Source organism: Elephantulus edwardii, unplaced genomic scaffold (assembly GCF_000299155.1).
Source record: "Elephantulus edwardii isolate Elephantulus edwardi_28Jun2011 unplaced genomic scaffold, EleEdw1.0 scaffold00090, whole genome shotgun sequence".
NCBI lineage: Eukaryota > Metazoa > Chordata > Mammalia > Macroscelidea > Macroscelididae > Elephantulus > Elephantulus edwardii.
Window position 1 is genome coordinate 7,392,782 of NW_006399840.1, and position 18,673 is coordinate 7,411,454.

The 18,673-nt window shown below is 37.2% G+C and overlaps 1 protein-coding gene across 1 annotated transcript in view; it reads right to left on the minus strand.

Annotated features, from left to right (window-relative positions):
- Positions 1–18,673, minus strand: part of USH2A (Usher syndrome 2A (autosomal recessive, mild)) — a 1,454,174-nt gene that overhangs the window by 753,772 nt on the left and 681,729 nt on the right. Inside the window, exons 27-29 of the mRNA XM_006890571.1 lie at positions 17,487–17,690; positions 17,178–17,258; positions 14,495–14,689 (exon numbers count right to left, since the gene is read on the minus strand). Coding sequence (XP_006890633.1) covers positions 14,495–14,689; positions 17,178–17,258; positions 17,487–17,690 — 480 coding nt within the window. The remainder of the gene's footprint in view (positions 1–14,494; positions 14,690–17,177; positions 17,259–17,486; positions 17,691–18,673) is intronic.

Sequence of the window (18,673 nt, forward strand, 5' to 3'; positions counted from 1 at the left end):
GAGTCATTTCTAGATCCATCATGTAATACAATGTGATGAGGATAATATGCATATGCTTACAAAGAAGCCCACTGAATACCACTATTATTCAAATATATGCACCAACAACTAGATCCAAAGAGGAGGAAATAGAAGGAATAGAAATAGAATATTTCTACCAACTTTTCCAGTCAGAAATTGACCAAAAATGCAATCAAGATGCATTGATGGTAATGGGTGACTAGAATGCAAAAGTTGGGAACAGGAAAAAAGGATCAGCAGTTGGACAACATCGATTTGGTGACAGAAATAAGGCAGGAGATAGAATGAAAGAACTCTGCACATTCATTGATTTGTTGTAAATACCCTTTCAAATAAACAAAACACAGGCTATACACATGGATTTCACCTGATAATATCCATAGGAATAAAATAGATTACATCGGTAGAAAGAATCACTGGAGAAGCTCAATATGAACTGTGAAAACCAGGCCAGGTGCTGATTGTGGAACAGACCACCAACTAGTCATATGCAAGTTTAAGCTAAAGTTGAAGAAAATAAAATCAAATCCACAGGAACCAAAATTTGATCTTAAGTATGTCCCACTCAAATTTCAAAACCATCACAGGAACAGGTTTGAGGTCTTGAACACCAGTGAGCATAGACCAAATGAGGTGTGAGAGAATACCAAGAATATTGTACATGAAGCATACAAAGGTCATTACAAAGGCAGAAGAGGAAGAAAAGACCAAGGTTGATATCAGATGAGACTCAGAATATTGCATTAGAGTGCCAAGAAGTCAAAGCAAAAGGAAGAAATCAAGAAATTAAGGAGCTGAACAGAAATTTTAAAGGGCAGCTCAGGAAGACAATGCAAGGTATTATAATGAAATGTGGAAAGAGCTGGAGTCAGAAAATCAGAAGGCTGAACTTGCTCAGCATTTCTTAAGCTGAAGGAATTGAAAAACAAATCAGGAGTGACAATACTTAAGGATGCTTTGGGCAGAATGTTAAATTATCCAAGAAGCACTAAAAGAAGATGGAAGGAGTATACAGAGTCACTGTACTAGAAGGAATTGGCTGACACAGAAGAATTCCATGAGACAATGTATGAGCCTGTGGTGATGAAGGAAGAAGTTCAAGCTGCTCTGAAAGAATTTGCAAAAAATAAGGCTCCAGGAATTGACAGCATATCAATTGACATATTTTAATAAAAATACTCTGCCCTGGATGTGTTCACTAGGTTGTGCCAAGAAATTGGGAGTATAGCCACCTGGTCAACTGATTGGAAGAAATTAATATTTGTTCCCATTTTAAAAAATGGTGACTTAACAGAGTGTGGAAATTTTCAAACAATATCATTAATACAACATACAAGCAAGATTCTGCTGAAAATGATCCAAAAACTACTGAGCAACACATCAACAGAGAACTGCCAGATGTACCACTGGCTTTTAGAAGAGGTTGTGTTACTAGGGATATGATGGGTAATGTTATATGGATCTTGGCTGAAAGCAGAGAGTACCAGAGGAAGGTCTATATGTGTTTCATTGTCTATGTAAAGGCTTTTGGCTGTGTGGATGACAACAAACTGTGGCTGACTCTGAGAAGAATGGAAATTTCAGAACATTTGATTGTGCGTATGTAAAGCCTTTACTTGAACCAACAGGCAGTTGTCAGACAGAGGAAGGGGACACTGCATAGTTCAATTTCAGGAAGGGTGTCCACCAGGGATGCATTTTGTCTCCATACCTTTTCAATCTGTATGGAGAACAGATCACCCAGGGCGCTGGGCTGAATGAGGAGGAAGATTCATTAACAACATGTCTTATGCAGATTACAACCCTGCTTGCTGAAATTGAGGAGGACACGAAGGACTTGCTACAGAAGGTTAAGGACTGCAGCCTTCAATATGGATTGAAGCCCAACATCAAGAAAACAAATATTCTCACCACTGGGTCAATTGGCAGCGTCAGTATGGATGGTGAAGATATTGAGATTGTTGACAGCTTCAGTTTATTTGGCTCCACAGTCAACACTCTTGGTACCAGCATCCAGGAAATCAACAGATGAATTGCATTGGGAAAGTCAGTTGTCAGAGACCTCTCCAGACGACTGAAGAGCAACAATAGTCTGGAGACTAAAGTACATCTGATCCAGGCCATAGTCTTCACAATTGTTTCCTATGTGTTAGAGAGCTAGACAATGACTAGAGATGATAGAGAATTGATGCCTTTGAGCTTTGGTGCTAGAGCAGAGTGTCGAATATACCTTGGACTGCTAGGAAACAAACAGATTCATCCTGGAGAGCGTGAAACTAGGCTGCTTCTTGGAGGCAAGGATTTTGAAGCTTTGTCTGACATTCATTGGACATGTTACAAGGAGGGACCAGTCCTTGGAGAGATACATCATGTTTGGGAGTGTGGAGGGACAGCACAAGAGAGGAAGACCATCGATTAGATGGATTGATTCAGTAACTGGGTAATAGGGGTAGGTGTGTTAGAGATAATAAGGTTGGAACAGGATAGAGCAGAGAGTAGGGCTCTTGTACATTGGGTCGCTATAAGCTGCAAGCAACTCAGTGGCACATAACAACAACAGAACATGATTGGGTTATAGAAGGAAAAAAAAATGAAATTAAAGATTTTCTTGAAATAAATGAAAATGAAAATACAAAAGATGAAAACCTCTAGGATGTAGCTAAGACAGTCTTTAGGGGGCAATTCATAGCAATAGGGAAGCACATGAAAAAGGAGTAAAGAAGAAAAATTGATTATCTAACTCAACACCTCCATCAAATAGAAAAGAAACAACAATTTAACCCTACAGCCTCTATAAGAAAGAAAATTGTAAAGACAAGAGCTGAAATCATTGAAATAGAAAGCAGACAAGGAGCTGGTTCTTTGAAAATGCTAATGAAATTTACAAACCATGGGCAAAATTAACAAAAGAAAGATAAGACACAAATAACTCAATTAAGGTAGAAGTGACATCACAACAGAACAGATGAAATGAAATTGATGATAATGGAATATTAGGAAAAGCTATACTCTAATAAATTTGAAACCCCAGAGGAAATGTACAGATTCCTGAAATCTCATGTCCTATCTAAATTGGCATGGACAAATGTAATATACTTGAATAGACTTACCACAAAAAAAGAAAGAAAAGAATTTGAATAGGTCATAAAAAGATTTCCCCACAAAAAATATCCTGCCCCAGATGGCATTACAGCTGAATTGTACCAAACATTCAGAAAAGATTTATCACTATGTCTATTTAAAATATTTTAAAAAAATAGAAAAAGAAGGAACATTTTCAGTCATTCTATTAAGCAAGCAAAACCCTAACACCAAAACCAAGCAAAAATATTACCAAAAGAGAAAACTACAAACAAGTATCTCTCATTAACATAGATGCAAAAATCCTTAACAAGATCCTAGCCAATAGAATTCAAAAGCATAAAAAAATTCGTCATGACCAATTCATAAGAGGTAAACAAGGATGGTTCAACATTACAATCAACACAATTGATCACATTGGCAAAACAAATAACTAAAGCCACACAATCCTATCAATTGATCCAGAAAAGGCATTTTACAAAATCCAAAACTCCTTCCTAATTAAAACAGCAAAATTGGAATAGAGGGGAATTTCCTTAACATGGTGAAAAAAATATGTACAAAACCAGGAACCAGTATAATTCTTAATGAAGAAAGACTGAAAACATTTTCCTTATGAACAAGAATCAGACAAGAATACCTACTTTCACCACTCCTACTCCATATTGCATTGGAAGCACTTGCTAGGACAATTCAACAATAGAAAGAAGCAAGAGGCATCTAGATCAGCAAAGAAGTGGCAAAACTATCACTATATGAAGATTTTATTATAGTGTTAAAAGAAAACCCCAAGGACTCAACAACAACAAAAATAATAACAAAAACCACAAAAAATCAAACAACTCTTAGAGCTAGTCGACCAGTTTAGAAGAATGGAAAGATAGAAGACCAATGGTCAAAAATCTGTTTGATTCTTCTATATTAACAAAGGAAACACAGATAACAGAACTATAACGCATTATCATTTACAATGTTGTTGTTGTTAAGTGATTTTGAGTCATAAACAACTTATAGTGACCCTATGAACGAAAGACCTGAACACTCAAATAACTTTATTCATTTCTCCAAGTTCTTAAGGTTTCCAGAGGCAAGCTATTTCAGAAGTGGATGCCACTCCTGCTTCCAAGCTTGTTTTAATTGGGGAGCTCCACCAAACTTTGTACACCATGGGTAACAATTACCAAATTTGACACATCAGTGTCACAGTGTTTAACATCACAGCAATCACAAGTTACCCCTGTAAAACAAATGGACAGACCAGGGCCATACTACTTAGAAGAATGTTCGACCAAAACCAATTAAAACCAGGACTGAGGGCCACAGATTGAAATCACCCACATTTGGTGTGGTAGCATAATTTTCTGTCCACTAGGCCAACTGAGCTCTCACAAATTGAGATACTTAAAAATAAACCTAATTATACACACAAAAGATCTTTAGAAAGAAAATTACAAAAAAAACTACTGCAAGAAACAAAAAGAGACCTGAATAAATCGGAAAATGTTCCTTATTCATATATAGGAAGACTCAATAGAGTAAAAATGACAATCCTAACAAAAGTAAGATACATGTTTAACACAATCTTAATACAGATATCAGATTTATTTTGTAAATGAAAAGGCAATCGGTAAGCTTATTTGAAGAGGAAAGAGATTCCAAATAAGCAAAGCACTTCTGAAAAACAAAAATGAAGTGGGAGATACAGCACTCCCTGATCTCAAAACCTACTATAATAAGTAAAACAAGATAGTACTAGTACAATGACAGATACATAGACCAATAGGAGACAGAATTGAGAACCTAGACATTAATCCATCTTATTTTCCACTTATAATCCACTTATTTTCAACTAGTATTTGACAAGGATTAAAAAATTTAAATGTGAAATAAAATAAGGTAAATGCAAAGAAGTCAAGTACCTCCAAGGGAAAATAACAAAATCTAAGTAATAGTTGAGATTTTTTTCCTTTGTTTTTGAAAGATTGGCATATAAAATATGCACAGATTGATAATACAGAAATAAATAATAGTAATTATTTCATTTTTATTTTCATACATACCCTTGATATAACATACAATAACATCTAGGTAGATGATATACTGGTTCTTGATCACAGGGTATACTCCTCATGGGAGGTACTTTTCAAAATTTTAGGTGAGGCAGATATGCTTTAAAAAGGCTTCTTGCACTAACATTCAAGCAGATATATGCACGCCCATATTTATTGCGGCTTTGTTCACAATAGCAAAGAGTTGGAAACAACCTAAGTGCCCATCAACAAACGAATGGATAGAGAAGCTGTGGTATATGCACACAATGGAATACTACGCTGCATTGAAAAACAAGGAACTCATGCAATATTATTCAAAATGGGTGACCCTGGAGGACATTATGTTGAGTGAAGGATCTCAGTCACAAAAGGACACATACTGCATGGTGCCACTGTTGTAAAACAGGACTGACATCGGGGTTGGGTGGAGACTGAGAATGATGGTTTCAATAATGTATACTGCATTGAAAGAGACGAGGGAGAAAACTCTTTAAAAAGAACATGTGATTAGGTATTTTTGTCATGACAGGAGTCCAGAGCGAAGGCTGCTTAGTGGAGCGGACCCTGGGGGAAGGGATTGTAAAACAATGAAAGAATTTTTCTTTTTGTTTTCCAAGAGGGTAGTGTACTGGGTGCAACGAGAGGGGAGAAAAGTGCAACAATGAATGAATGGAAACCCAAAGTCTCTGTAATTTTCATTGAAATTAATAATAAATTAAAAAAAGGAGAAAAAAAAAGCCTCCTTGCCCCTGTATTCTGATTTGATTTTGCCCTTAATTTAAAATGGAATTATTCAGAGAATACACACATCTGTCTGGGAGGAAGTGTAGCTAGGTTGCTCTCAAGAGGCAAGGATAGTGAAATTGTACTTTACATATTTTGGGTTAACTGACAGGAGGGACCAGTCTTTGGAAAGGTATCAGGCTGGGACAGGTGAAGCTAAAAATAGAGGAAGATCCTCAATGAGAAGGATTGACACAGTGACTGTAACAATAGGCTCAGGAATATCAGAAATTGTTAAGATGGTACAGGACAGGGCAATGTTCAGATCTGTTATTCATAGGGGCTGTATGTATCACTGGAAGCAGGAGTGGCATCCAGTTCCTAAATAACATACCTCTGGAAACCCAAAGAACTTTGATAAATGTCGATAGTTGTAGGGGGCTTTTTGTTCATAGGGTGTCTATGAGTTGTGCTCAACTCGAAGGCACTCAACAACAAGAACAACATACGTGTCATAGAGTTGTCTAGTTAAGAACTCTTAACAACAGCACATATCTAACACAAATAAATCAGTCTACTCTGAACATGAACTCTGGTGGATGCTACCAACCTAAAAGTATGTGGTTCAAATCAAACCAGCTGCTCTGCATGAGGATCATAGGCGATCTCCTCCTGTACAATCTACTGCCTCTAGAAATCCACTGGAGGGTCAGCTATGGGTCAATTCGGATTCAACAGTCCATAACAACATAATCAACTATGATCATCAGCACCCATAGAAAATGAACACCGTATGTTATTGTTGTTTACATAAATTGTTATAATGTATACATTAAAGTGTAACTCAAAAGAAAATAAAATGGCAGGATTGAATAGGCTGAAGCACTTAAAGCAAACAAGGATATAGTGTCTTTTATTTGTGAAGTTGTTGCAATCCATAGCTGGCCCTTCAGTAGGCCTTCAGAGGCAGTAAATCGCAGGTAGAAGAGATTTCCCACCCTTCTCCTGCGGAGCAGCTGGTGGATTTGAATTGAATGCCTTTGGGATTGAAGCACAGCTCTTTACCACTAGGCCACCAAAACAAAACTTTAAATCAAATAGAAAAATATGAATCTTCCAATAAAATCAATTAAAAATAAACCTATCTAGACATACAGAGAATACTTAATCTCTGTATTAAGCAAATAAAATGAAATGAAAATATTCAGAGATACGTTGATATTCAAATTTCCAATAATTTATTTTTGCTGTAAAATTTGATGTTTTCTAGGATTAAATAAACTATAAGGTCTTGAGCTCAGTTTGCTACTGAGTATAAAGAATTACTAAAACATTTTTTGTTCAAGTATTTGACAATATAACAATCTTTTGTCTTGAGATTCTTATCCTAAAGATTTCTGATAACTAAATTCATAAGTAATTTCTATGCATCAGACATTGTCCCGACTCTCTTATATACATACACATTCATTTATTTTTCACTACTACATTGCTAGATAAGCATATCTCATTTCTATTTAATCTATAGAGAAACTACATTACACACAATGATTTATTTATCAAAGGCAGCATAGGTTAAAAAAAATACTGTTAAATCTAGAACATCATATCAGTTAATATTTTTATACCCCACTGAGCTAAATAAAATTCTCCAACTTAATAGGTTAGAATGTGAAAGAAAGATTCAAGAAGATAAATAACATCTCCAAAGTAAAAGACAGGATAAGTCAAAGACAAAGATTTGTATCAATGTCTGTTAGACTTCAAAGTCTAAGAATGTACAGTATTTTAAGGACGTTGGATCCAGTTAAGGTATTTCTAGGGATTTATCAATTAGCATCGGGAATTCTTACAAATATATATAATATACAAATATATGCATTTGACTCTATGGATTACAACAAACTGTGGCTAATACTGAGAAGAATGGGAATTCCAGAACACTTGTTTGTGCTTATGTAAAAAACTGTACGTGAATCAGGAGGCAGTCATCAGAACAGAGCAAGGAAACATTATATGATCTAAAATTGGTAAGAGAGTATGCCAAGGATGTGTCCTATCTCCATACCTTTTCAATTCATATGTGGAGTCACAGTTCAATTCCTTACCTAATAGGTCACCAAAATAAAAATAATGTTAATTCATTTACTTTTGATAATAAAGGCAAGAAAATGTAAGTAATATATATTTGGTAGTAAGAAAGTGATATTGTGCTGTTGTTTTTGCTATGTGTCCTCAAGTAAAAATTGACTGACAACTGAAGTGTCAGCAGATTTTCAAAGCCTATATATCACATAAGAGAAGATTGCTCATCTTTCTCCTAAGAAGTAGCTGGTGGATTCAAACAGACTGCCTTTGGGTTGCAGCACAACTCTTTACCGGCTTGGCTACAAGAACTCCATAAGAAAGTGATAGAATTCTTAAATAATAGCTTCTTTGTTAACCCATGGTGTATAAAATGATTTGATAGATAGGAATATCAGTAGAATGTGGAATGAAACAGAGAGGTTAGTATCTTGATTGATGCTGCTATTTACCATCAAATCAGAAGCAACCTATAACTGACCCTCCAGCAGGTTTTCAATGGCAGTAAATAGAATGAGAAGAGACTATTCATCCTTGTCTAGGAAAGAAGATGGTGGACTCAAACCACATATTTTTGAGTTAGCAGTGAAATTCCTTATTACCTAGCTACCACAGTTCCCTGAGTAGTTTGGGAAAATATAAAGCAATGTCTCCACATTAAGAAACTCTTCTATACTGGAACCCTTATTCACTGTTGGTGGGAGTGCAAAATGGTGCAACCACTGTGGAAAGTGATGTGGCACTTTGACCCAGCAATTCTACTATTGGAAATGTACCCTAAAGGGACCATAACTGACATCCAAGCACATATATGCACACCCATGTTCATCGCGGCTTTGTTCACAACAGCAAGGAGTTGGAAACAACCCAGGGCCCATCAGCAAATGAATGGATAGAGAAGCTGTGGTATATTCACATAATGGAATACTACGCTGCATTGAAAAATAAGAAACTCATGCAATATTATTCAAAACGGGTGACCCTGGAGGACATTAAGCTGAGTGAAATATCTCAGTCACAAAAGGACAAATACTGCATGGTGCCACTTTTGTGGAATGGGACTGACATCTGGGTTGGGGTAAGACTGAGAAAAACTGGATAAATATTGTACACTGCATTGAAACAGATGAGGGAGAGAATAATTTAAAAGTGATATATGATAAGGTATTATTGTTATCACAAGAGTCCAGAATTAAGATTGCATAGTGGAGTGCATTTGAGGCGAGGGTGGCAGGGTCAGGCTCTGGGGGGTTGTATACCAATGAAGAAGTTTTTCTTTTGCTTTTCAAAGAGAGGAGTGAACTGGAGGGAGGTAGGTAAAGAGAAAAGTGCAACAATGAATAAATGAAAATCCAAAGTCTCTATAAATGTTCATTAAAATTAATAAAATAATAAAAAAAAGGTTGCAAATAGATATACCATTTGACCCAGCAATTTCACTACTGGGAATATGTCCTGAAGAAACCAGAAATGCCACCCAAGCAGATATATGCACACCCAGGTTTATTGTGGCTTTGTTCACAAAGGCAAAGAGTCGGAAACAACCCAGGTGAATTGATAAAGAAGCTGTGGTATATTCACACAATGCGATGCTGCTATTGAAAAATAAGGACCTCATAAAATATTATGCAAAATGGGTGACCCTGGAGGACACTGTACTGAGTCAAATATTTCAGTCACAAAAGGACAAATACTGCATGGTGCCACTGTTGTACAGCGGGACTGACATCAAGGTTGAGGGGAATTAAGAGGGGATAAATAATGTATACTGCATTGAAACAGATGAGGAAAAGAACTGTTTAGGAGGAATATATGATTAGGTATTATTGTCATGACAAGGGTTCAGAATGAAAGCTGCATAGTGGAGTGGACTAAGGCGGTAGGGTGGGGGGATTGTATAACAATGAAATATGTTTTACTTTTCAAAGAGAAAAGTGAACTGGGGGGAGGGGTAGGCAGGGAGGAAATTGTGCAACAATGAATGAATGGAAATAAAAAATCTCTGTAAACTTCCATTAAAAGAAATTTAAAAATTAAAAAAAAAAGACAAAAAAGGAAAGGAACTCTTCTGTTAGGAGAAAGTTTGTTAAAGAAATACGGTGATTATCTTTAATATTGAGTACCCTTTCGAATCTGGAATTGAGGCTTTTTAGTTAATTTTAATTTTCCCATCATGTTTAACTCCCATTTGCAACTTGGGTCAAAACATCCTCATGTAGAATTAATCAAGGCTGAGTTTTTGTCAGATTGGTGAAAGAGAAGACAGGCAAAGAAACAAGGTGAGTTTTTAAAAATTGGTTATATATTGGATGGCAGATTTTAAAGACTCTACAGACAGAAGTAAAAGCGTGAGAAATGATGACCGGGAAAAAAAAGTTTTGGTAAGACAGTTAAAGTTAATCTCAAAGTCATCCAGTTTTTCAATTTATAAAGTGATTTGATGAGAAAAATATTCTTCTATCAGATTTGTTGGTATAATTTGCCTTTTCATTTACATTTGTTGATATAATTTATCCCAATTACATTTGTTAATATAATTTATATCAAAAACTTAAATTTGCGTTTCCATTTAAGTCTGCTTTAACATTCTGTAAAACTGCAACATACTCTCTTACTATATTCACATGCACTTTGCTGACTGTGGACCACGTCAGTGTACTCACATGCCCATGCTCCCCTCCAGTTGTTCTGCATGGTAGACCACACTGTAAGAAATTGATTCATGGGCTTGCCACTCAAACTGTTGGTTCCCTAATATGCCTCCACCTTGAGATAATTAGGTTTAATCAGCAATTTTACAATAATGTACGGTGGTATGAACTTGGACTAGTCCCAAAGTGCAAATTTTGCATGGTGAACTACATACGCTGCCCCTGTATGTAGTATGCATATTACTACTGAAAAGGTGCTGATGGACTGTCAACTGAGTATAGCTACCTAAGGCCAAATCTTCTGGGCATTGGAGAATATAAGCTTTGAAATGTATCCCTCCATTAGAGTCCATGCATAGTGCAGACTTGCCCTTCGTTTTTTATTTAATAGAATGCTAATCATATCAAGATTTCCTGTTCCTATTGTAGGGATATTCAGTTTTTCAACACATATGATTAAGTAAATAGTTGTTGATATTGTTTGAAACAGGATATAAGTGTGTGTGTGTGTGTGTGTGTGTGTGTGTGTGTGTAGAAAGAGAGACAGACAGAGACAGACTGAGAGAAAGAGAGAGATTAGAGATAGAGACAAGGATGGAGATAGCGATGATAGAGATAATGTTGTTACTGTTGTTATGTACCATCAAGTCTCTTGTGACTCATAGCATCCCTCTGTACAACAGCTCTGAACCCTGCTTTATCCTGAGCCAACCTCATTGTCTCTGACACAACTACCCCTTTACCCCAGTCACTGAGTCAATCCATCTCACCGAGGGTCTTCTTCTCCTGCACTGTCCCTCCACCCTCCCAAGCATGATGTCCCTCTCCAAGGACTGTTTTCCTCTTTGCAACATGCCCAAGGTATGTCAGATGGGGCTCCAGAACCCTTGCCTCCAAGGAACAGCCTGGTTTCACCCTTTCCAGAAGGAATCTATTTATTCTCCTAGCAGTCCATGGTATATTAAATACTCTTCTCTGGCACCACAGTTCAAAGGCATCAATTCTCCTTCTACTATCCCTAGTCATTGTCCAGCTTTCTGATGCATAGTATGTAATTGTGAAGATCATAGCCTGAATCAGGCACACCTTAGTTTCCAGAATGATACCTGACAGCTATCTTTCCCAGTGAAATTCATTTCTTGATTTCCTGGCTGCTGGTATGAAATGTTGATTGTGGAGCCAAGGAGACTGAAGCTGTTAACAATCTTAATCTCTTCACCATCTATCATGAAGTTGCCAATCTACCCAGTGGTGAAAATCTTTGTTTTCTTGATGTTGAGCTTCAATCCATATTGAAGGCTGCAAGCATTGAGCTGCTGAAGCAAGTGCTTTAAGTCCATCTCAGTTTTAGCAAGCAAGGTTGTGTCTCTGCATAATATATGTTGCTGATAAATCTTCCTCTAATCCTGATGTCACATTCCTCCTCACAGAGTCCAGCCTCCCAGATGATCTGTTCTGCACATAAACTGAAAAGGTATGGAGATAGGACTCAACCCTGGAGTACACCATGCAGTGTTTCCTTGTTATGTTCTGATGACTGCCTCCTGGTCCAAGTACAGGTTTTACATAAGGACAATCAAGTGTTCTGGGATTCCTCTTTTTCTCAGAGTTAGCTACAGTTTGTTTTGTCCCCACACCTTTTAAATCTGTACTCAGAATAGATCATTTGGGAGGCTGGACTCAATGAGGAGAAATGTGGCATGAGGATTAGAAGAAGACCTGAAGTATTTGCTGCAGAAGGTCAAGGACTGATGTCTTCAATATGAATTGAAGTTCAACATTAAGAAGACAAAGATTCTCTCCACTGGCAGCATCATGATAGATGGAGACGAGGTCGACGTTGTTAACAATTTCAGCTTGTTTGGCTCCACAATCAACACTTGGTACCAGCAGACAGGAAATCAAAAGATAAATTGCATTAGGAACCTCTCCAAAGTGCCAAATGGAATAATGTCAATCTAGGAACTAAAGTGTGCCTGACCCATGCAATGGACTTTGTAATTACTTGCTTTGCATTAGAAAGCTGGGCAATGACTAAGGATGACAGAAGAACTGATGTCTTTTAGTTGTGGTGCTAGAGAAGATTATTGAATGTACCATAGACTGCAAAGAGAAAAAACAGGTCTGTCTTAGATAGAGTGAAACCAAGCTACTCTTTGGAGGCAAGGATTTTGAAGCTCTGTCTCACATACTGGTCAGGAGAGACGAGTTCTTGGAGAAGGACAACATGATTGGAAGGGTGGAGGGCCAGTATAGGAAAGGAAGACCTTAGACAGAGTGGATCGATAAAGTAAATGGGGTAATAATGACGGTAGGTGTACTGGAGTCAGCGAGACTGGCTCAGGATAAGGAAGGGTTCAGAACTATTGTACATATAGTCATTATGAGTCATAGGTGACTTGAAAGCACATAACAACAACAACATCATCACTAATAACACATGCAAGTAAAACCTTGCTGAAGATTACAAAAAAAAAAAAATGGCTAGAACAGCATGTCACCAGGGAACTTCTAGAATTCCAAGCTGCAGTCAAAAGAGGCTGTGGGTAGGGGCAGATATTATTGCTGTCAGATGTACTGGGCTGAAAATAGAGAATACCAGAAAGAGATTATTTGTGTTTTATTGACAAAGTAAAGACATTTGACCATGTGTATCATAGCGAATAATGGGGAACATTGGGAAAAATTAAAATCTCAGAGCAATTAATTGTGTCCATGCAAAACCTATACATAGACCAAGAAGTTGTTTTCCAAACAAAACCAGGAATCATCACATGGTTTAAAATCAGGGAAGGTGTGAATCAAAGTTGTATTCTTGCTCAACACCTAGTCAATCTATATATTGAGTAAATCATTAAAGAAGTTGGACAATATGAAGAACAATGTGGCATCTGGACTGAAAGAAGATTCAATAACTTGCTTCCTGAAAGTGAAGAAGACCTTTGCTACAGAAGATCAAAGACTACAGCCTTCAATATGAATTTTATTTCAACATCAAGAAAATAAAAGTCCTCACCACTGGACCGTAGACAACACTATGATAGATAGCGAAAAGATTGTGGATTGTGAATAAAAGTGAAATTAACAACTTCAATCAACATTCATGGTAACCAAGAAAGCAAAGTTTTGTTACAGTAAGAAAATCTGTTGTCATAAATCTTAAAGTCATAAAGGGCAAGGATGTAAGTTTAAAGACTAAGATGGACCTGACCCAAGTCATGGTTTTTTTCAGTTAGCCCTGTGCATCTGAAAGTTAGACAATGAATGAGGAGGTGAAAAGAAGAGTTGATGCCTTTCAATTGGGGTTTTGGAGAAAGAAATAGACTATCTGATGGACTGCCAAAAACACGAACAAGTTTGTTTTGGGACAAGTGCAAATGCATTATTTTTTAGATGCAAGAATGGTGAGGCTTCACCTTATCTACTGTGGGTGTGTGGTCAGGAAGGAGCAGTTCTTGGGAAAAACCATCATGCTGGGGAAGATGGAGGGTCAGAGAAAGAGGAGACTCTCAAGGAGATAGACTGACACAGTGACTGTACCAGTGGGTTTGAGTTTATAGGAGTTTGTGACAATGGTACAGGATAGGGCAAAATTCAGATCTATTGTTTGTAGGGTTGTTATGCATCCTAGTTAACCTGATGACACCTAACAACTATTTATCTATCTAGTATGTATGTATGTATGTATGTATGTATGATCTATCTATCTATCTAAAGAGAGAGAGATAACAGAGATAAAATATTAAGATATCAATGTATTTTTGGGAAACCTAGAAGAAACACTTATTTTAAAAATAAAATGAAAACAGACACTACTGTACCTATTAAAAAATAAAATGGAAGCTGATATATTTACACCACCTCTTAAGCACCCACCTTTACCTGTGTGGATGCTGGTATTGAGCAGCTCAGCCGAGGCTAAGGGCCCCAGAGATGACTCAGGTCCTTCCTCAGTGTACGCCTTCAGAAAATACTTCTCAATTACACCTCGAACCACAACAGGTTCCTCCCAAGTCACCTCAATGCTGTATCCGTCTATGCTGTGGGCTCTTGAGGGAGTTGGCACACTTTGCGGAGCTGTTAAAGAATAAAAGAGAAAAGAGAGAAAATGGCAGTTCAGAGAAGACTATTGCCCCTATTCTTCACTTTTAATGGCTGCAGTAAATCAGACACAACCATTAGCATAAATACAATTTATTACAGTTGTAACTTTTCAGCATTGATTTAATATGACTGCACATCTTGAGCCATTCAGTTTAAGCTATATTTCAAACCCATCAAAACTCCATCGACATAACATTCTTTCAAGACTAGTCCAGGTTTTCCAAAAACATTTAATGTATCCGACATGTTTAAACATCACTCATAAAGAAGGAGGTGGATGGTAGGCAGATATCAAGTTCAAGCAATATGATGATGTACCCCTTTGAAGCAAGATAATTAGACTATTATTATACATAGTGGTTTGACATTTTTATACCTTCAGTGTATTAGCCAAAAAAAAATTAAAAAATAGCACAATGTGATTGTGTTGGACTTAAATTTCTGTTGCTATTTTTCAAAAATTTTTTTCCCTATATGTGTTTTAGACAAGCAAAGTTCTACCATATAAGATACACAGGAAACATTTGCAACTTCATTTTGGAAGGCAGGAGAACTGGTGCCCTTAAGATGGTACCAAATTTTTTACAGACAAGTTTTCCTTAATGTCTCTCCAAACAATAACTCTGAATGAGACAGAGGAAAGGGTTTGAAAAGCCTCACATCCAAGTACGGTCCTCTAATTTTACAAATCCAAAACCTTTAACTGTTTATTAGACATTTCTACAGTTCTGATCAGTAACAGCTTCATCACAGCTGACTGCGCTGGGGACACTGAGAAGAAGCCCAAGGAATTCAGTGGCAGGATGATGGATGAGCGAGCTGCACTAAGTGCTCCTGTACTCGTGGGCCCTGTCAGGGGAGGATCACTCGGGGTTTCCCACATCAAATATCCTCTGTCTCTGACTTTACTGTTCAGACCCACAAAAGAGGACAATTTCAGGAAAATAGAGTGAGCAAAAAGGAGCAGAGGAAGAGCCCAGGTGTACAAGTGCTGTCTGTGGACAGGAAACATGACCGGTGCCCATTGAAAATAGTACCAGCCTCACAATGGAGGAAACGGACAAGGGGAGTGATGGTGATTTTATTAGTTCTGAAATGTGGCTCAGGACAAAGTACAGTACTGTCTAACAGATGGTCCTCTCATAAGGGACAGAGCAAAACTGACTCAAAAATAATTAAATCGTGCAATTATTCTCTAACCCCTGGGAGCATGTAACTGCTCAGTGTTGTGGTCAGATTGTAAATACGAATTTATGGCCTTAGACTTAGTTCTTAGATCACTGCTATAAATTCAGACTTTGATTTGCAAACTTTTTTTGGTGATACCCTAAATGGAGAATAATGAGAGGCCTATGAAATTATATCCACTTATCTCGCTGATGACCTGTACTTGAAGTAGATGCTGGAATATATTTTTTAACCAGGTAGAAAGAGGTGACATAGGGGCAGAGAAACTGCCAGCACCAAATGAACATGGTCCATTAGGGCCTTTATCTTTGAAACTTGAATTATTTTCAGAAATCATTCAGCTTGAGCTTATCTATAAGTAGATGATTATTTAAATCTTGCTAGAAAAGTGTCACTTTGTCTTTTTCTGGAGACTCTCTTCTGGGGCAAAGAAGCCTTGAAAAAACATTTTAGGAGTCTATCTCAGAGTCTAGTGCTGCAAAGGTTAGGCACTCAGATGCTATGCCGAAGGCCAATAGTGTGACCTCACCAGCGGCTCCACAGGAGAAAAGCCCTATTGATCTGTTCCCACAGCGATTACAACCTAGGAAAGCAACTCTAACATGCATTTCTACTCAGAATGCAATGGCACACAATAGCAATAAATATGTATTTTTTTAATTCTTTTCTAGGTTATGATGATTCCTCAAAGTATGCCTCAGCTGGTAACTCATTGTTGATAATAAATAAGAGAGAAGAGTTTGACTAGGCCATCTCTAGAAAAATTGTGACTGGTCAAGGATAAAACGTCTGCAAGGCGCACAGGTAACAAACGCTTGGAAATAGCTCAAAATAGTAGAAGACTACTGACACAAAGTTTTGAATGATGAACACCTTCCTAGGATGGCATTACATTAAGATTGGATGCTCACAGCTCCATGTATAAAACACCAAAAAAGTCAGTTGTCTCAAATTAGATCTCATATGCCGATGTCCTGGTAATTTCTCCTTCAACTAAAAAAAAAGTAGACAAATCAGCAGTTTCCTACCAGCTTTATCCTTGGAGAATCATTGTAAGAGTCTAACAGTCAACACCATGGCAAACATCTGCATGATGTGATAAAAGACACAGCTGCTTTTAAGGAAGAGATGACTTTCAAAAGTAACTTCTGCAAGTGAGGGACAAGAGAATACTATTCTTTTCAAAGAGTAGTCCAGTCTATACACATAAACATATATGCACAAACATGTGCATGTGTGTGCATCTATCTATTTTAAGATAAATAGCATTTACCTGCTCCTGTTGTGCGTCCCCGACTCCAATCACTATATGCTGAACCTCCTTCATGTGAGGCTATCACTCGGTAAAGGTATTCTTCAATGAAAAGGATAAGTAAAAAGATTAAAACATTACTCATACAGACTCAGTGGTATTCTAGTGTTTTATTCTATTTAATTCATTTTTAGGCCTCTTTGATTACATGGATATCTTACAAATGTCAGGCTCAGTGGTATTCTAGTGGGGAAGGTAAACTCAGTGGCATTCTAGTAGGGAAGGTAAAGGCAGAAAAGAGAGATGGAATTTGGAGAACTCCCACATTACCTGTGAAAGGCTGGAGACCGTTCTCGTAAACACCCTTCTCCTTTCCCTGGTAAACCAGGATGGAGTCATTTCCCCTGCAGTTAACAGCACTGTCAGTTGATAGGCATCCATCCAGATTGACTCTGACAGCACTACTGGACACAGATGCCAAGTTAACGACAGCACCCCGTGTAAATTTAACATCCTTCATGCAACCACCGAAACCTAGCAAATAGTAAGGGATTAGTATCATATAAAGGGTCTGAGTCATTAATTACCAATCATTGTTGTCCTCTGCAGTATTACCTTTTGATGGGATTGGGATGGGGTTTAAACACAAAAAAGTTTAAACACAATTTTATTTAAAATCAAATCCTGTTTAGGATATTCTTTATGCTTCCTCTGGTGTCTAGCTGGTATTTTATGTAGCAATGAGACTATTTCTATTTTTTTCTGGAGGAAATATAGTGACTGATAATTGTCATTTCATTTTTAATACTAAAACCCTTCATTTTTACCTATTTAGGTCTGTATTTTGTCGTTGTTTATTTCGTTAAAATAACATGTGGACATCTTGACATTAGGATAGAGGTAAGGGCACTTGTTGTCAATTCTGTAAAATGAAGTTGTTTATACTAAGTCGGTTTCTAATCTGGCAAACAAAAAGATTTGAATTAACCTAGTCAACAAAATCATTGAGCAAAACACATACTGAAGATTTCATGCAGGAAAGTCAAAGGGATAAAATCTCACCACTATTATTCATTTTAGGTTTGTCAGAGAAACAGAAATTACTCTCATCTAAAGAACTATACAAAAGAGCTGTTAATATCTTTTACTATTTTCATTGAGTGTCATAGCTTTGGCTATACAAAATTATCACCAGTTTCCCATTCATATTAGCAAGGCAGAGACCAGCATTCAAGTTTGTTAATAAATAGTTGTACCTGAAGTTTCAAGTGAGATTTTGTTCTACATTGTGACTTTCTTTATAGTGATCAGGGTGTGGTGTAATTTGTTAGTTTTAACAAGAGAATGCAGATGACATGGATTTGGAGCACCCACTATTTTTTGTTTGTTTGTTCATTTGTTTGTTTGTTTTGTTAGAGAAGCAAAGAGAATCCAAGGAAGAGTAGTTACTTTGAATTGCTTGTAATTTTGGGTAGGCAGAGCATGAGGTTTGATAGTACTCTGCACTGGTAACTGCA